General features: G+C 40.2%; 1 protein-coding gene across 3 annotated transcripts in view; it reads right to left on the reverse strand.

The window, feature by feature from the left end:
* Positions 1–7,016: 7,016 nt before the first annotated feature.
* Positions 7,017–17,982, reverse strand: part of pigq (phosphatidylinositol glycan anchor biosynthesis, class Q) — a 62,690-nt gene continuing 51,724 nt past the window's right edge. For all 3 annotated transcript variants that reach the window (XM_060840910.1, XM_060840912.1, XM_060840909.1), the window contains exons 8-11: positions 15,740–15,820; positions 15,332–15,446; positions 13,633–13,694; positions 7,017–9,549 (exon numbers count right to left, since the gene is read on the reverse strand). In XM_060840910.1, the coding sequence (XP_060696893.1) occupies positions 9,397–9,549; positions 13,633–13,694; positions 15,332–15,446; positions 15,740–15,820 (411 nt within the window). In that variant the 3' untranslated portion in view covers positions 7,017–9,396. The remainder of the gene's footprint in view (positions 9,550–13,632; positions 13,695–15,331; positions 15,447–15,739; positions 15,821–17,982) is intronic.

Genomic DNA, 17,982 nt, shown 5'->3' on the forward strand with positions numbered 1-17,982 from the left:
AAGTTAGTTTCACAAGGTTTTCCTTGATCAAAACACTACCCCTGATTAATTTGTGTATCTCCAAATTAACAGTTAATCTTACATCTTACTATTGCTTCCAGTAATTTGCCCACCACCAAGGTCAGACTGACCAGCCTATAACTATTGAGCCTATCTTCGCACCCATTTTGAATAATGGTATAAAGTACACAGACTCTTAATCCTGTATCCAGGAAGGATTGGAAAATGATCCCCAGAAAATCCACTACTTTCTCCCAAACTTACTTTAACAACCCACAATTCACCTGGGCTTATTCATTATCAAGGAGATCAATCCTGCCTGTACTTCTCTTCTCGTCATGCTTATTTTTGTCTAACATTTCACACTTTTTAACTAGAATATCTGAATCATTTCCCCCACCCCGCCTTGAGCTCAACCCCTTGTAACAATGGAGACAAAATCCTCATGTACAACCCTGCTCACAGTTACCATGTACATCTCTGATAGACCTAATACTCTCCGTAATTATCTTCCTGCTTTTAATGCACTGATGTACATCTTTGGATTTTCCTTAATTTTTTACAAGCCCTTTTTTTTACTTCAACTCCATGCTTTCTGTATTCCTCAAATCTTCTAAACTATTACTTTGCTGAGTTTGTCCAGCTTTATTTTTCTGTTTTATCTTACCCTGTATGCTTCTGAATAATCAGGGGAGTCTAGATTTAGCAGGACCCTTCTTTTTTTTACTTTGTAGGGAACATCTGTACTGCAGCCGTAGTCTCACTTTTAAATGATTTGTCACTGATTTTCCTTCAAGTAGCTGTAACCAGCCGACTTTTGCTGGACTATCATAAAGTTTGCCTTCCCCAAACTGAGAATTTTTACTCCTGTTCTATCTTTGTCCCTTTCCACAAAAATCTAACTGCATTATTCATTATCATTATCTCCAAACTCCTCAACCACTGCTCCTTGATTCACCTGCCTCGTTTCATTTGTTAAGTCTAAGTCTAGAATTGCATCCTGTGTTTTTAGGCTTGGTATATGCTGATTTTAAACAAAAGTTCCCTTGAATGCAATTCAAGAATTTTATGCCTGCTGTGCCTGTCACACTGTTGTAACCCAGTAAAGAAATGAAGGGAATGCAACTTCTTTTTCCTGCTCCATTTGCAGGTTGCAAAGCATTGCTTCAAGACTAATCTACTAACATCACACTTCCTATAAATGCACTTTCATTTGTTAAAAATATGAAGATGGGAGGATTCTGGGAGAATGTAAAAAAGACTTTGATTTGTAACAAAATGCAGGCCATGCAACTGAAGATTCTCCACAGGGCCCATTTGGCCTCAGAGTGGCCAGCAAAATTTTAAAAAGGTGCATTTCCAAAGCACCCTAAATGCAAAACGAACATTGGTACGCCCACACACTGCTTGTGGTTATGCCATAAGATTTGTAGATCTTGGGGCGCCATTGCAAATGTGTTGGAGGGGTTCTTGGGGACGGAAGAAAGATCCGGTATCATTCCTCCTGGAATTACCGAATCGGCCTTTGCTAGATGAGCATGGGAAGAAATGTTTCACCATTTTGACATATTATGCTAGGAAAAATATTCTGATGAGCTGGATCTCTGAAATCTCCCCAGCCTTACGGGGGGTGGCAAAGGTTAGTGATGGAGCATGTTCCCTTAGACTTTCTTACAAGTGTGGTGCACCAGAAAATGGCAATTTTTTTTATAAGACATGGTGGCCCTTTTGAATTACATAGATGCAGATTTGTCAGCCGTACTGATTAGGGCCTTTGTATAGTCATGAAGACTGGATTTGCCAAGCTGGGGACCCAGAGAGGAAGAAACCAGAATAAATATGGGTGTGTTAACTGATGCTCCTGATGATGGGAGCTTCAGTGGTGTGGTGTTGAGTTGTGTAAGTTAAATTAGTTTAGCTCAATTCAAACTAATTTAATTTAAGTTATTATGTCTAATTATTTATTGAATTGTAGTGTGGAAAGATTGTTCTTTTTCTTTTGGTAGTTTTGATGTGTTTTGTGAAGTAGAGTAGTCGGTAGTTTATTATTACTGTTGTTGTATCCTAAGATTTTTTTTGTAATTTCATAATTTGTAAAAAGCAAAAATCTTTTTCAATAAAAAAATGAAGATTACATTTTGTTGTTCTTCAGAAGTTGCAGAGCAAAACAATAGAAATAAGAGAGTCCAATATACATTCCAGAACCATTAGAATTTAAATTCATCAGCCTAAAGTTAGTAAAAGGAAGATTCTGAAAGCATGCATTTTAAGTTAATCATCTCAGCATTTCCAAATGGAGACACATCTTCAATCTACAGGAATAGAACATAGAACATAGAACATAGAAGGATACAGCGCAGTACAGGCCCTTCGGCCCTCGATGTTGCGCCGACCGAGTCCTACCTAACCTATACTAGCCCAATAACTTCCAAATGCCTATCCAATGCCCGCTTAAATGAACATAAAGAAGGAGAGTTCACCACTGATACGGGCAGGGCATTCCATGAACTCACAACCCGCTGTGTGAAGAATCTACCCCTAACATCTGTCCTATACCTACCACCCCTTAATTTAAAGCTATGTCCCCTAGTAACACCTGACTCCATTAGCGGTAAAAGGTTCTTAGTATCTACCCTATCTAAACCCCTAATCATCTTATACACTTCTATCAGATCTCCCCTAAACCTTCTCTTCTCCAATGAGAACAGCCCCAAGTGCCTCAGCCTTTCCTCATAAGATTTTCCTACCATTCCAGGCAACATCCTGGTAAACCTCCTCTGCACTCGTTCTAAAGCTTCCACATCCTTCCTATAGTATGGCGACCAAAACTGCACACAATACTCCAGATGAGGCCTCACCAGAGTCTTATACAACTGCAACATGACCTCAGGACTCCGGAACTCAATTCCTCTGCCAATAAAGCCCAGTACACCATATGCCTTCCTCACAGCACTATTTACCTGGGTGGCAACTTTCAGAGATCTGTGTACATAGACACCAAGATCCCTCTGCTCATCCACACTACCAAGTAGCCTACCATTAGCCCAGTAATCCAACATCTTGTTATTCCTACCAAAGTGAACGACTTCGCACTTAGCTACATTAGCTCCAAGGCCATATATCCTTCAAGGCTGTTCCACCATTTAGTACCGTCAAGCTGATCTGTGACCCACCTTCCTGCATTTATAAGGATGTTGCCAGTGTTGGAGGGTTTGAGCGAGAGGGAGAGGGTGAATAGACTGGGGTGATTTTCCCTGGAATGTCAGAGGCTGAGAATAACTTTATAGAGATTTATAAAATCATGAGGGGCATGCATAGGTGAATAGCCAAGGTCATTTTCCCAGGGTAGGGGAATCCAAACCTAGACAGCATAGGTTTAAGGTGAGAAGGGAAAGATTTAAAAGGGACCTAAGAGGCAACATTTTCACGCAAAGTAGTGGAGGCTGGTACAATTACAACATTGAAAAGGCATCTGGATGGGTCCATAAATAGGAATGATTTAGAAGGATACGGGCCAAGGTAAATAGAACTAGACTAATTGAGGATATCTGATCAGCATGGATGAGCTAGACCAAAGGGTCTGTTTCTGTGCTATACATCTCTATGATTCTATGACCTTAACCTCTTGATACTTTAGGTTAAGAAAAATCTATCAATCTGCTTTAAAATTAACATTGATTTAGCATCGGTTGCTCCTTTCAGAGAAAAATTCCAAACAGTGTGTGGAAGTACCTTCTAACTCTGCTCCCGAATGGACTTGGAATAATTTCATAAAAGTTAGTGAAATTTGAATTCAATTTTAAAAATTTGGAATAAAAATGATAAACAGAACCGAGTATAATGACCATTGCAAAAACCCAGATGGAAATGTACCCTCCTCAACTTGGCTGACCGCCATGACACTCCAGATCCACAGCAATGGTCACAGATAAACAAAGTGCTGGGGGTACTCAGTAGGTCTGACATCATCTGCAGAAACAGAAACAAGAGATCATAGCCTAGATTTTCCACTATGAACATGTGATTTGTGTATGGGGACCTGGTGGAATCCCCATTGTGGCACACTCCAAAGGGAGTGGGAAGCTGAATATTAAATTTGAAACTTTGGATGGTTCCAATCGAAGAAAGTAGTTACTGAGGAACAGTTAAATTATTAAGTACATAATCTAACTCCTGAGTAAGTCAGACAGGAAGGAACCGTTTCCCCTTGATGGATAAATCAATGATCAGGGAACATAGATTTAGGGTCGGGGCAGGAGGTTTAAAGGAGATGTGAGGAAAATCTTTTTCATCCAGAGATTGGTGGGAATGTAGAACTTACTGCCTGTAAGGGGTGGCAAAGACACTGCTGCCTCACAGCGCCAGGGATCTGGGTTCAATTTCCACCTCGGGCGACTGTCTGTGTGGAGGTTGCACATTCTCCCCGTGTCTGCATGGGTTTCCTCCCACAATCCAAAAATGTGCAGGTCAGGTGAACTGGCTATGTTAAATTGCCCGTAGTGTTAGGTACATTAGTCAGGGGTAAATGTGGGGGGATGGGTTACTCTTCGGGGGGCCTGTTTCCATACTGTAGGGAATCTAATCTAATCAAAAACTGATTTGGAATAGTTAGCTGCTTGTCTTTGGCTGGTGCAAGCTCAGGCAGCTGAAGGGCCTTGTTCTGTGTTATAGGTCTCTAAGACTAACTATTTAGTAGACCCCTACTTTTACCATTCACTCAACTACACTCCCTCAGCTCACTTACATTCCAGATGCTGACCTGACATCACTCACCTCGGGGACCTGATACTGCCTCGGACCATACCCTCCAAGAGCCTCCTGCTCCCTCACCATGCCTCCCAGATCTGACACCTGTGAGGACCCCTCTCCACTGGCGTGACCACCCCTGCCACCAGACCCAACCAAACCCAGACCCAAGTCAGAGACATTAGGAACATTTATGTGACTGCTGGACAAGCACATCAATGACAGTAAATTGAAGGATGTGTAGGTTAGGTTGATTGTAGATTAAGATAGATGCTTGGCCCAACATTGTGGGCCAAAGGGCCTGTACAGGCTGTACTGTTCTATGATCTCTATGTTCAAACACCCATTGCCAATCCTTCTGACCCTCGACACACCAGCTCCAATCCTACCTCCTGCCTTAGGCCCGATTTCTCCCAAACACCCGGCCTTACCCTAAACACTGCATACTGTAATACTTACCTTTCCACCTTGCAACACCATCCATTTGGCATTTCTTTATTCATTCATGGGATGTGGCTGTATGTGGGTAAACTAGCATTTGTTGTCCAACCTTATTTATCAAGGGGCAGTTAAAAGTCAACCATATTGCTGTGGGTCTGAAGTCACAGGTAGGCCAGACCAGATAAGAATGGCAGTTTTTTTCTCTGAAGGACATTAGTGGACTAGATAAGTTTTCCCCAACAGTCGGTTATGGTCCCATGTTCATTGTTAGACTCTTAATTTTAGATTTTGAAAAAAAATTGAATTCAAACTTCACCATTTGGCATGGCAGGATTCAAACCCAGAACATTATCTGGGTCTCTGGATTAATAGTCTAGCAAGAATGCCCATTACATTCTCATTAACTCGCCACACAGTGAGCCCTACCTACCATCCTACCCTGTACTCAGCTGATAATCCTACTCCCCAACACCCTACCCATTTGGCACCTTACCCACCCAGCAGCCCAATATCACACTCACCCAATGTACTTACAGTTGACAGCAGCTGTCAGACCTTTCACCCTTCAGATTACGGCAGCTGACTGCTGTAAAAAGAGAGGGATGTGGTTTGGTTTCCCTGGCTGTTCTGCACTACTACAGAACCACTAGAAGGTAGAACAGCTCCTCATTTCTGCGCAGAATCCTCTCTCATAAACATGGTGCTCCCAGCTTTCTAAAACAAGGCCCAGAGTGGCGACATACACAATACTGCCACTTCTCGAAAAATCCTATCTCGCGTTTCAACTCTAATAGTACTCTCCTTCAGTTCTGAAGAATTCACATTCGTATTGTTTCTGTCTCCATAGATGCAGCCAGAAATGAGTATTCAGAACTTGGTTTTTACTTCAGATTTCCAGCTCCCATAATTTTGTTTAACAGATCTGCAACAGACTGAGGTGTACAGGTCCATTCTATCCTCCCTTCAGCTGAAACTGGGGTATAAGCCGACAAAAAACAAATTAGTTGTTGGTTAAAACAGCTTGCTGTTTAAAAGGTATGTGGAGAGCAGGTTACTTTAACCTGTAAACACAGCACTGCACAATGACGTCTAGCATACGGGTACTGAATGTAGCATGGGACCATTTATTTTGGGTCAGACAAGGAAGTCTTGTAATGCAACAACACATTCACAGCAGTGCTAATGGTGACTGACAAGATTCAGGGCATCTTTGCACCATGTACTTTCTTCCTCTATAGTGCAGGTTAGGATGAAAGAGACACTAAATAATTAGCAATTGGCATGAGATATCAACATACAATAATAAAAGAAGACTGGATATAAATAGTGAAAATGTAAAGTAGTAAAAATGGTGCTGAGAAAGAATAAAATCAATTTTAATATTGAAACCAATTTGATTTTCTTTGAAATATATTTCAAAGAAACAGGGTACCACAGATCAAGAAATTAAAGATTAAGGTAGTCAATGGCTAGACTGAAAAATACACCAGTAGTTGTAAGAGTTAGACGAAATGTAACCAAAATTAAAATTATAAAACGTTACGCCATAAACTGGGGAAACATTCAGCTAGCAGTACATTTACAATAAGGTGGTCTGACGTTCGTATAAATATATTACACAAAACTGGTTCAGCATCAGACCCACTGCAATTGACTAATGTTCTTTAAAGTTGTTATCCTGGTGGTGCCAAATTAAACGTTGCTGTTGCTTCGATATTTAAATGAGTTAGATAGTTTTGACGTGCCATTTTCATGGATTTCACCTGAAACTAATAAAATTGTGAACGCAAATATTTCTGAAGAAAAACAAACATACAAATAACAGCAGATCGGATTTTATTCACTCAATTAATCATTTCTTATACATTTGACCCTCTGTAAAAACCAGAGAAGCATAATTCGTAAAGCAACAATGCTGCAAGAGTTGGGGGAGTCCAGAACTGGAGGGTTTTGGATGAGAGGGGAAAGATTTAAAAAGGGACCCAAGGAGCAACTTTTTCACGCAGAGGGAGCTGCATGTATGGAATGAGCTGCCACAGGAAGTGGTGGAGGCTAATACAACATTTAAAAGGCATCTGGATAGGAAGAGTCTATAGGGATATGGGCCAAGTGCTGGTAAATGGGGCTGGATTAGGTTAGCATACCTGGTCAGCACAGATGAGTTGGATGGAAGGGTCTATTTCCGTGTTGTAAGTCTTGGAAACATGGATGAAACGCCTATTACTCTCGACATACTGGAGAATCGAACTGTGAACCAGTTAGATTCGGATATCTGGTCAGCGTGGACAAATTGCATGGAAGGGTCTGTTTCCATGCTGTACATCTGTGACTCTATGGAGAATGAGGAATATTTTCCATCACAGTTATAGCCTGGAATTTATGCTGTTCTGGAGAGTTATGACAAAACTCTGAGAATCTCAGAACATAAAAACTAGCACAACATCATTAGAGAAATTGGGGTCTGTGGAAAACCATTATTTCCTCTTCAAGTCCCAATTTATGCATAAAAATTACAAAGTGTGCAACCACTGTACCATAATTCACCCATATTTGGAACAGAATGCATAAAAATGCAACTACAGAAGTTTTCAATTTGTGATGCAACTTAGTGTAATGCCATGAATATGCATTCACAGATACAAAAAAAATACTGCTGATCTCAGTGAGGAGAAAACAACGTTGCCAATAAACATCAGAAACATAATTTCAGAGAAGATAATTCTAATCCGCCAAAAACCTCTGAGCAGTTTACAGCCATTCAGAATTTTGAAATTCAGTAACTCTGAGTGAAACTCTCTTTTGCAAAGGGAGGGGTGAAGCTACATTAAGTGAGAAAGATTTCCAGGAAAGGTCTCTCAGGTATTTTGTGCCAAGACATGGTACAGTGTACAATGTTGTACAAACTTCCGCCGTTACAGTGTATGCTTTCAGGGAAATCAGGACAACGTGATGTTCAGTATTATGATTTGTTGGATACTCCAGAAGTTCTCTAACCCTGTTCAGGATCCTTCAGAAACTTGCCAATGAACAGATTTTGTATACGTCCAAAACTAGCATAGGTTTAAGGTGAGAGGGGAAAGATTTAAAAGGACTGCAGAGAATGGTGCATGTATGCAATACGCTGGAAGAAGTGGTGGAGGCTGGTATACTTACAATATTTAAAAGGCATCTGAATGGATATACAAATAAGAAGGGTTTAGAGGGATAAGGGCCAAGTGCTGGCAAATGGGACTCAATTAATTTAGGGTATCTGGTCAGCATTGACAAGTTGGACCGAAGGGTCTGTTTCCATGCTGTACATCTCTATGACTCTAAGTGCTTTGTGGAAAATGGGTACCCAATTGACCTTAGGCAACTCAATGAACACAAGGTATTATATGGTAATGTACCTAAAATAGAGTATTTTATAAATTACAGAAACATAGTTTAAAGGCATTGTATATCGTAGTTTAAAAAATTACTAAGGTTAATCTTGTGAATCCCTGGAAAACAATATTGTCAACAATGGTGAGATATAAAATATCAAATATTTAGCTTGATTGTTCCACCAAACAGGGCAATAACCTTCTGAACATTTGACAGAAATCAGAAAAATGTATGGAGTTTCCCTTTTAACTTCCTCTGCAATTAACACAAAAATAATATCCTACAATTTAGATTTGAGTACATTAATTTGGCTCAATATGAAACTGATGGAGGTATGGCTGTTCACTGAAAATGAGCATGTTATTCAGAAATTATACTAAGAGACTAAGGCGGAGGATGTTACAAAACACAAACAGAAAGTATAAAGTATAAAAAGTGATCTGTCTAAAAACAGTGCAATAATGCTTCAAGCTGACAGCAAATTGAAAAGCATTCTTACAGAACTTGAAAATTGCACCCAATATACAGGGACTGGAAATGCATTTGTTGTAACAAAAGAGGTAAAAGTGTGAAATTGTAATTTGAGACACGGTTCCTTCATATCCCAAATGACATTTTAAGCTTTCTCAATTTTGATATTTAACAAACTATGTCAATCTACTTAAAATTTTGCAGCATAATTTTGGCACTAGCAACAATCAGTGATTTCAAATTTATAACTTTTATAATAAAAAAAAATCAAAGAGTAACCTCTCCTCTTTGAAACAAATGGCAATGCAGACATAATGCAGGCTATTAGACATGGACATATTCATAGGACTGCTGCCTTATGGCTGTATTTTCTCAGTCTTGTTTCTCTGTTTTGTGTTTCCAGGGATAAACCAGCTCCCCAAGGAACAGTTTCTGACACAGTGTTGTCCACGAGTCCTTTGGATAACAGCTGTAAGTTGGCAGTCTGTAATATCTGATTATCATCCCATAGGTCAGGGGATTAATCTGTTATTAGAACAGCACTGATTACTAAACTGAAACAGCTTTTTCCACTTTGTTAATTCATAAAGTCTATTTTTCTGACATTTAATATTTCTCCCTCCAGTTTAAAACTTTGGAGAATGCAAAACACGAGTATTCAGAGATAAAATCAGAGACTCAATCTATTAATTTCATATCCACTTAGACATAAATGACACTGCCTGATGTGGGTGAATGATGTCCAAATAAACTCCATTTTCTGTTGTCCCAGGGTTAACATACTGATTCAATGTGGCTGACTTATGACTAAGGAGTTTGTTTTTAAACACCATGTCCAAATTCCTAAATAATGAAACTGAAGGTTACCTTAACCTATAATAAATGATGTATCTTGGAAGCTTTCATAACATGCACGACAAAAACAGCTGCAGAAAAACAATAATATTGTTAAAAGCGATTTACGAAAGTAAAATTAATCACACATTTTCCAGGGAAGTGTTGATGTTGATGACTGCAGCAGACATGTTTACCTTGGGTAAAAAAAAGTTGGACAACTTAGGGGTAAACACTACAACTGAAGCCTTGCACCTTAACATAGATCGGGATAGAGAGTAGAAGAAAATAGGCCAGAAATAGGAGAATGGCAGGGAAAAGCTGAAGAAATGAATTGCAGAGGCACGTTCGGCTAGGCTCCAGAGGGACAAAGGCAGCAATGAATGCACTGAAGAATAGGAAGCTAAAGCAAATTGCCTGGGACTTGAGTTGATGCGGAGGTGGGATTTCGTGTTGACATGAAGCTTTGTTTGAGTTGTCTGTGAAGAGTGGGACTCAGGTGCAGCGTGTTAAATCATCAAATCAGGCGACAAAAGTGTTTCAACAATCATGAGAGTAAGTTAGAGGAAGAGGTCGAAATAATGATTTTGCTGAAATCAAATTGGAATAATAGACAAAACAGATCATTCCTGCATATAGAAAATACATGGATCGACAAGCTGGATTGCCCCTTAGTAAGTCAGGTGTTATTTTTGGGGACGTTACGTCGGTGCTCTGTTCATGCTGACACGACCTTTCTCATATATCTTCTGCTCCTCAGCTCATTAATTATGTATCTAGTCTGTTGGCTTCCTTGTGCAATAATGAAGCAAGAGCTGCAAAACTTCTGTCGCTACCAGGACCTTCTGCTGTACAAGCCACTTGCACCATATGTAAAGCCTCGCTGCACACCATTTCAGTGCTGCAAGCCAGGAACCACCTCACACACTGTCCTCTTGAGAAAGTGAAATTTCTTAAATGAAACTGAAAGGTGGCTGTCTGCTATCCATTAGGAACTTGAAGTTCCCTGTGGTTGAGGTTCTTGAGAGGAGGGTCATGCTCTCTCTGGTGAACCACCAGAGGAAACCAAAGCACCTAACACAGACAGTAGCCTGGGTCAGTGCTACAGGAAAAAAGCTCTGTAAGAGTTAATGTCATCATGCTCTCTCTCTGTTATCTCACACTAATACTAGCACTGTGGCTGCTCATAAACCTCACCTAGGCTCATGAGCCATCAACTTCAGTATTGCCTGCTGTGCCTCCACTGCTAAGCTCTTCTTCAGCTTATCCTTCACAATTATGACTCTTTCTGCCTGCTGGTTACAAAGCTATCCAATCCAGAGGGACTGGCAGCATTGAAGTCAGGTCAAAGAAATGAAGCCAAGAACCATAATGCACCCTGTGTAAATGCATGAAATGACTATGAGCCTCTGTGTAAACCTGCCTGCCAGAAGCACGGAAATCAAAAATGCCTGAGCTCCATCGTGAAGTCTTTAAGGACTGAAGTGGACCCTGAGCTCATCAGATGGCAAATGTGGTGAGGCTGGTGGTTTGCTGTCACTAACTTTGGTGAATGAATGGTGGAGGAGAACACCATCCATGAAGCATTCAAGGCCATGTTGGTGAATATAAGAACAAGGGGCAGGAGTAGGCCACCTGGCCCCTTCAGCCTGCTCTGCCATTCAATAAGATCATGGATGATCTTTTAGTGGGGTCAGCTTCACTTACCTACTCTCTCACCATAGCCCTTAAATTCCTTTACTGTTTGAAAAATTATCTTAGCTTTAACAACATTCAATTAGGAAGCCTCAACTTCTTCGCTGGAGAGGGAACTCGATAGATTCATAACTCTTTGGGGGAAGAAGTTCCTTCTCAATTCAGTCCTAAGGCTGCTCCCCCTAATTTTGAGGCTTATGCCCTCTTGTTCTAGTTTGACCCACCAGTGGAAACATCCTCCCTGCTTCTATCTATCCCGTCATAATGTTTTTAGATTAGATTACTTACAGTATGGAAACAGGCCCTTCGGCCCAACAAGTCCACACCGACCCGCCGAAGCGCAACCCACCCATACCCTTACATTTACCCCTTATCTAACACTACGGGCAATTTAGCATGGCCAATTTACCTGACCCGCTCATCTTTGGACTGTGGGAGGAAACCGGAGGAAACCCACGCAGACACGGGGAGAACGTGCAAACTCCACACAGTCAGTCGCCTGAGTCGGGAATTGAACCCGGGTCTCAGGCGCTGTGAGGCAGCAGTGCTAACCACTGTGCCACCGTGCCGCCCACAAATTTTATATGTTTCTATAAGATCCCCCCTCATTCTTCTAAATTCCAATGAATATAATCCCAGTCTACTCAGTGTCTCCTCATAAACCAACCCCCTCAACTCTGAAATCAACCGAGTGAACCTCCTGTGCACCCCCTCCAGTGCTAGTACATCCTTTCTCAAGTAAGGAGACCAAAACTGCACACAGTAATCCAAGTGTGGCCTGCCCAGCACCCTATAAAGCTGTAATATAACCTCCCTGCTTTTAAACTCAATTCCTTTAGCAATGAAGGACAAAATTCCATTTGCCTTCCTAATTACTTGTTGCACCTGCAAACCAACCTTCTGTAATTCATGCACGAGGACACCCAGGTCCCTCTGCATAGCAGAATGCTGCAAATCCTTACCGTTCAAATAATAATCCTTTTTACTGTTAATCCTACCAAAATGGATGACTTCATATTTATCACCTCCATCTGCTAGATCTTTGCCCACTCACTTAAACTGTCTATCATCGTTTCCATTACATACTATTCAAGAAAAGTATAGCTGATGTGACATTATAATGTAGACGCAAAGGAGGAAGTGGTAAGCTGCATCCATTAGGTAACTGCTTGGATGTTCAAGTCAGGAACTGTTGCTCTCTAGTTCCTCAGGAGAGCAGGGGAGAATTACACACTGCATATAAACAAACAAGCTGGGAAACTAAGAAGATGCAAATGCATGGAAATAAGTAGGCACTACTTCAAGCAAGATTCTGATCTCGCCACTGAAACCTTAAGAGGAAAACTAAGAAGTTGTTTTTTGTTAACGTCCAGAAATTTTCATTTATGTTTTATTTCACACCACTGGGTAATCCAAGATGGAGGATGGGAAAAATTTCTGGCTGCAACAGCTGCTCCTTTTTTGAGGTATTTTAGATGTTGGAGGTGATTTCCTCGAATTCCAGGAGCAGCAATTACTGTTTTATATGCTGTTGCATTGTTTTGGAACTTTTTTTTCAAAGTCAAAACAACAGCAGTTTTAAAAGGGAGAGGAACAGACAAAGGAAGCACATGGTGAGGTCATTGCAGGACAGAGAGGGAGAGAGGGAAAGAAAGCCATATTGCTAACTGACAGTCACGCAGAGGGTGGTGTGTGTATGGAATGAGCTGCCAGAGGATGTGGTGGAGGCTGGTACAATTGCAACATTTAAGAGGCATTTGGATGGGTATATGACTAGGAAGGGTTTGGAGGGATATGGGCTGGGTACTGGCAGGTGGGACTAGATTGGGTTGGGATATCTGGTTGCATGAACAAGTTAGACTGAAGGGTCTGTTTCCATGCTGTACACCTCTATGACCGTTGTCTACATGGCTGAAGCCATGGGAAAATTCTGCTCTACCTTTTTCCTTTTGATAGGAAACAAAATGTGGAACCACTGCAATCCTAAAATGATTACAGCAATTTGATTTTTTGTGTGGCAAATAAGTTAGTCATTGAAGAGAAAGTTCAGTCACAATGAAAATATTGATATCACTGTACCTGCATTAACAAGCGAAGAGGTTTGTCAGCAACCGTCTGAAAAACTTCAAACTTAACACCAGCTGCAGATAAAGGACAAAAAGGTACATTACAAATTTTCACTTCCATACAATAAAGGAAGCAGAATATATTTTGATGTGGCATTGATTTTATAGCAACATTTAACTGCTGCATAATGCATTTGTCAAATTATGAATATCACAAAGATCTTCTGTGAAAGAAGAATCCATTAGGATTTTATCAAATATCAATCTGGTTATATATTAAAAAATCTTTAGTACTTTACAACAGTCCAATGTGCTTGGTTGAATGCTGTGAATGGAGATTTTAATGATTGTCAGCAATAATATTGGATTTCAACGAAACAATATCTTAGAGTGTGAAAAATTAATCATAGTATCACACATAGAAGTTTAAAAACAGAATTTCATCTCGACAGAAAGATCAGTAAATTGGTAGAGATGTGTAAAATTGTGTCGATGGAAGTACCTATGAACTTATATTTAAAAGTGTTTGGGTGGCATGGGTGCTTAGCGGTTAGTACTGCTGCCTCACAGTGCTAGGGACCTGGGTTTGATTGCACCCACTGGTGACTGTCTGCATGGGTTTCCTCTGGGTGCTCCGGTTTCCTCCCACAATCTAAAGATGTGGATTGGCCATGTTAAGTTGCCCGTAGTGTCATGGGAAGATGTGCAGATTAGATGGATTAGCCATGGGAAATGCAGGGTTACAGGGATAGGATAGGTATGGTGGGTCTGGGTGGTATGGTCTTCAGAAGGTCGCTGTGGACTCAATGGGCCGAATGGTCTGCTTCTACACTCTGGGGATTCTATGATTGATTTGAAATACCTGGTTGTTCAGAGAAATATCTAAAATGCAGAACCAATAGCCCACATTTTGTACTAACAATGGTAAGGCTAACAACCCTCACTATTGATAACAAGTAAATTGGACATCAACTTCTGGAGTCCGTGCAATTAAATGTGGAAATTGCTGTATGTCTTGCACCCGCACAAGTTAGACTAAATCTCAGCACTGGAATCAGTTAAAGGCATGAAGGTGCTGTATTATATTTTTATTCAGTTACTGGGTGTGGTGTCTTTAGTTAGGTTAACATTTGTTGCCTCATCCATAATTGAATTCAAAGAGCTGCCTTGTTGCTGTAGTTTGTGGTGTGGGCACATTCACAATTAGAGAGGGAATTACAGGATCTTGACCCAAAGAAAATGAAGGAATAACGATATGGTTCAAAGTCAGGATGATCTGTGTCTTGGGGGAAACTTGTAGGCATTGAGTGTTTGTAACAATGGTACCCTCAGGATGATGTATATTTTCAATGCCGTGACATTACTAAAAAACACATTTTAAAAGCTGATTTTTAAATTGTCCTTCCTGCCTCTCTATCTCACTCTCTTAATGATATCTTTCATTCCCTCTCGAGATGAGTTAAACATTCTAATTTATATATCCTGCTTTAGATTCGGCCTGCTTCATGATGATTCAAGTCACACTATTACTTTCTCTACCCACACACATCACCAATCCCCTGGAGAGAACACTGGCATGTAAAGGCTCTCTAAATATTTCATGTTGCCACTCAAAAGCCCATAAATGGGCATGTTGAACATGAGTGCATTGCTCTATCAATAACTTTCTGCTTAGAGAACAAAACCAACAATTTCAGCTGTAAGAGCAGTACCTGCAAGCCTATAAGGTCGGCACAGTCTGAGTCCTAATGCGTACAATGGGAGAGAGTTAATGAAATCCACAAGCAAGTGAATGAGACCCTGGACGACAACCACCACCAACCTTAACTGTTGAAGAATGGAATAAAACAAGGAGTTTGAGTGTGAAGGTAGGTTTCAAACAAAACTTTCTCAACACAGAATATACGCATTTTTAATGTGATTCAAGTAACATGCAGTCTAAGAAAGATACTGTAATTTAATTTCTAACCAAGATTTAATCTACAGAAATATGCTGAAACATAAACTACAGCAACTTAACAGGTCCACTATGTAAAAAACAGAAGGTGATTTATCACATATTACGCACAAATGATATACATTTCATTCCTGTTCACTGAAGTGCAACAAAAGCTCATTACCAGTGTAAACACAAGGTAGTAGAGGGCTGTAGTTGGCAAGAGGAAGAGTAGAATGGTGAACAGCAGGGTTCCAATAAACAACTGTAAGCAAAAATAGAAGATATGACTGTTACATTTAGTTTGAAAAAAAGCATTTGAAAATAAACATTAGACAAATGGAAGAAGTCTGATACACGCTAATATAGAGGACTGGCTACTACAGTAATTTACAGATTCTATATTTAAGCAGTTTATAACAAATGTTCTGCCAAAGACAACAGATAATTAATCATCTGAATGGGATAACTATGGAATGAGGAGGTCAGACTACAATTTTCCTGTATCTGACATTATTCAAATTACATGTGAACGTCTTGGCCTCTTTCTGGTAAGCCTGCGGTGCTCTGGCAGGTACGATTCATGATAAAATTACTGCCAATTTGAAAATCAATGAAAACCCACAGCTAATTATTACGGATAGTCTTTGTCCTGTGTTTAGATATTCACAAATGTCCAAAGGGTGCAGTAAATTACTTTTCCAGCTGTGAATGAATTTATAATACACTGAAGGGGAGATATAATTCAGTAAAATCATACAAACAAATGAACCAAAGAAAAAGCACAAGGGGACATTTAAAAAGATAGATGTAACAGATCCACTGAACTGCAGCTTGGTTTAATATTGATGACAGGGAAGGTACTGGAATCTTTACTCAAAAATGCAACAGGGAATCATTCAGAAAACTGAGGAAAATTAAAGAACAGTCAATATGAATTTCAAAAGGGATGGTCATGTTTGAAAAAATCTGAAGTATGAGGAAAACCAGACCAAGGTAATGCAATGGATACAAAACCGATAAACTGTTGAGAAAGTCTTCAATGGCAGCCTTGGGAGTTGAAAGCATTACATCAAAATCTACAAATGGTTACACATTGAGTAGTATTATTACATCCAAGGAAGATTGAGACATACAAGAACATGTTGACAAAGCCACAGAATGGGCATGCAAGCAAGTTTCAATATAGATAAGTATGAGGTGGTCAATTTTAATAGGTGGAAGAAGGATTCAATTAAATATTTTGAAGGCAGATGTAGATAATTGACTAGCAAAGGAGTCAAAGACTGTTGGGAGTAGGTAGGAGTGTGGAGTTGAAGCCATAATCAGAAGCTGAATGATGGAGGAGGATGGAGGGGCTGAATGGTGCACTCCTGTGCCATCTACGCACAGGAAAATGGAATTATAAATGGCATGGAAGCATAAAAGGTTCCAACATATAGATTTCTACATTCTTTTTTAAAAAAAGGGAACAATTATCCACTGGAATCTACTTCAGAAGAACAAAATTTAAAGCATATATAGTATGTATGGTAAACATATATGGAATTTTTATTCAATTAGAGGATTCATAGAATCCCTAGCGTGGAAACAGGCTATTTGGCCCATTGAGTCCACACAACCCCTCCAAACAGTATCCCACCCAGACACACTGCCCCTTTACCCAATCTCTGTATCCTGCATTTCTCATGGCTAAACCACCTAGCCTGCACATCCCTGGACACTATGGGCAATTTAGCATGGCCAATCCACCTCACCCGCACATCTTTGTGACTGTGGGAGGAAACCAAAGCACCCAGAGAAAACCCACGCAGACACGGGGAGAATGTGCAAACTCCACACAGATAGTCGCTCAGGTTGGAATCAAACCCAGGTTCCTGGCGCTTTGAGGCAGCAGTGCTAACCACTGAGCCACCACAGTTTACTCTCTGTATTACAAAGAACACAGATCCACTGGAGAAAGCACAAAAACATTTGCACAGTTTATCAAAAGTATCAGGGAAGACTGAACAGGAAGGGCCTTTGTTTAAGGGAAGGTTGAAGTGTAGCCTGATAGGGGTCTTTAAAATCAAGAAGGGTTTTTGATAATTGTCATGCCGCAAAGCATAGTGAAAGATCCTGAACTGTGACTAAATTCTAACTTACAGAAAAAAATCCTGTGCTTTGCTGAAGATGATAATTTCCCCATTTACTAGACTAACATTGCAGCATCTTCATTTGCATTAAGCTCCTATGAAAAGGATTTCTGCCAGAACCACTGATTGACCGGACTCTTCATGATATAAACTTATGCAAGTTTCTTTCAGCAATTGTAACCCTCTTTCCTTTCTTCTCTGTACACCCATGTGCGAGTGTGTGTATTGTGTTAAACCTCCCATCAGCTTCACCCCTGGTTTTTGAATGTGTGATTAATCCTATGTTGTTTTA

This window comes from Hemiscyllium ocellatum, chromosome 20 (genome assembly GCF_020745735.1).
Source record: "Hemiscyllium ocellatum isolate sHemOce1 chromosome 20, sHemOce1.pat.X.cur, whole genome shotgun sequence".
Taxonomy (NCBI): Eukaryota; Metazoa; Chordata; class Chondrichthyes; order Orectolobiformes; family Hemiscylliidae; genus Hemiscyllium; species Hemiscyllium ocellatum.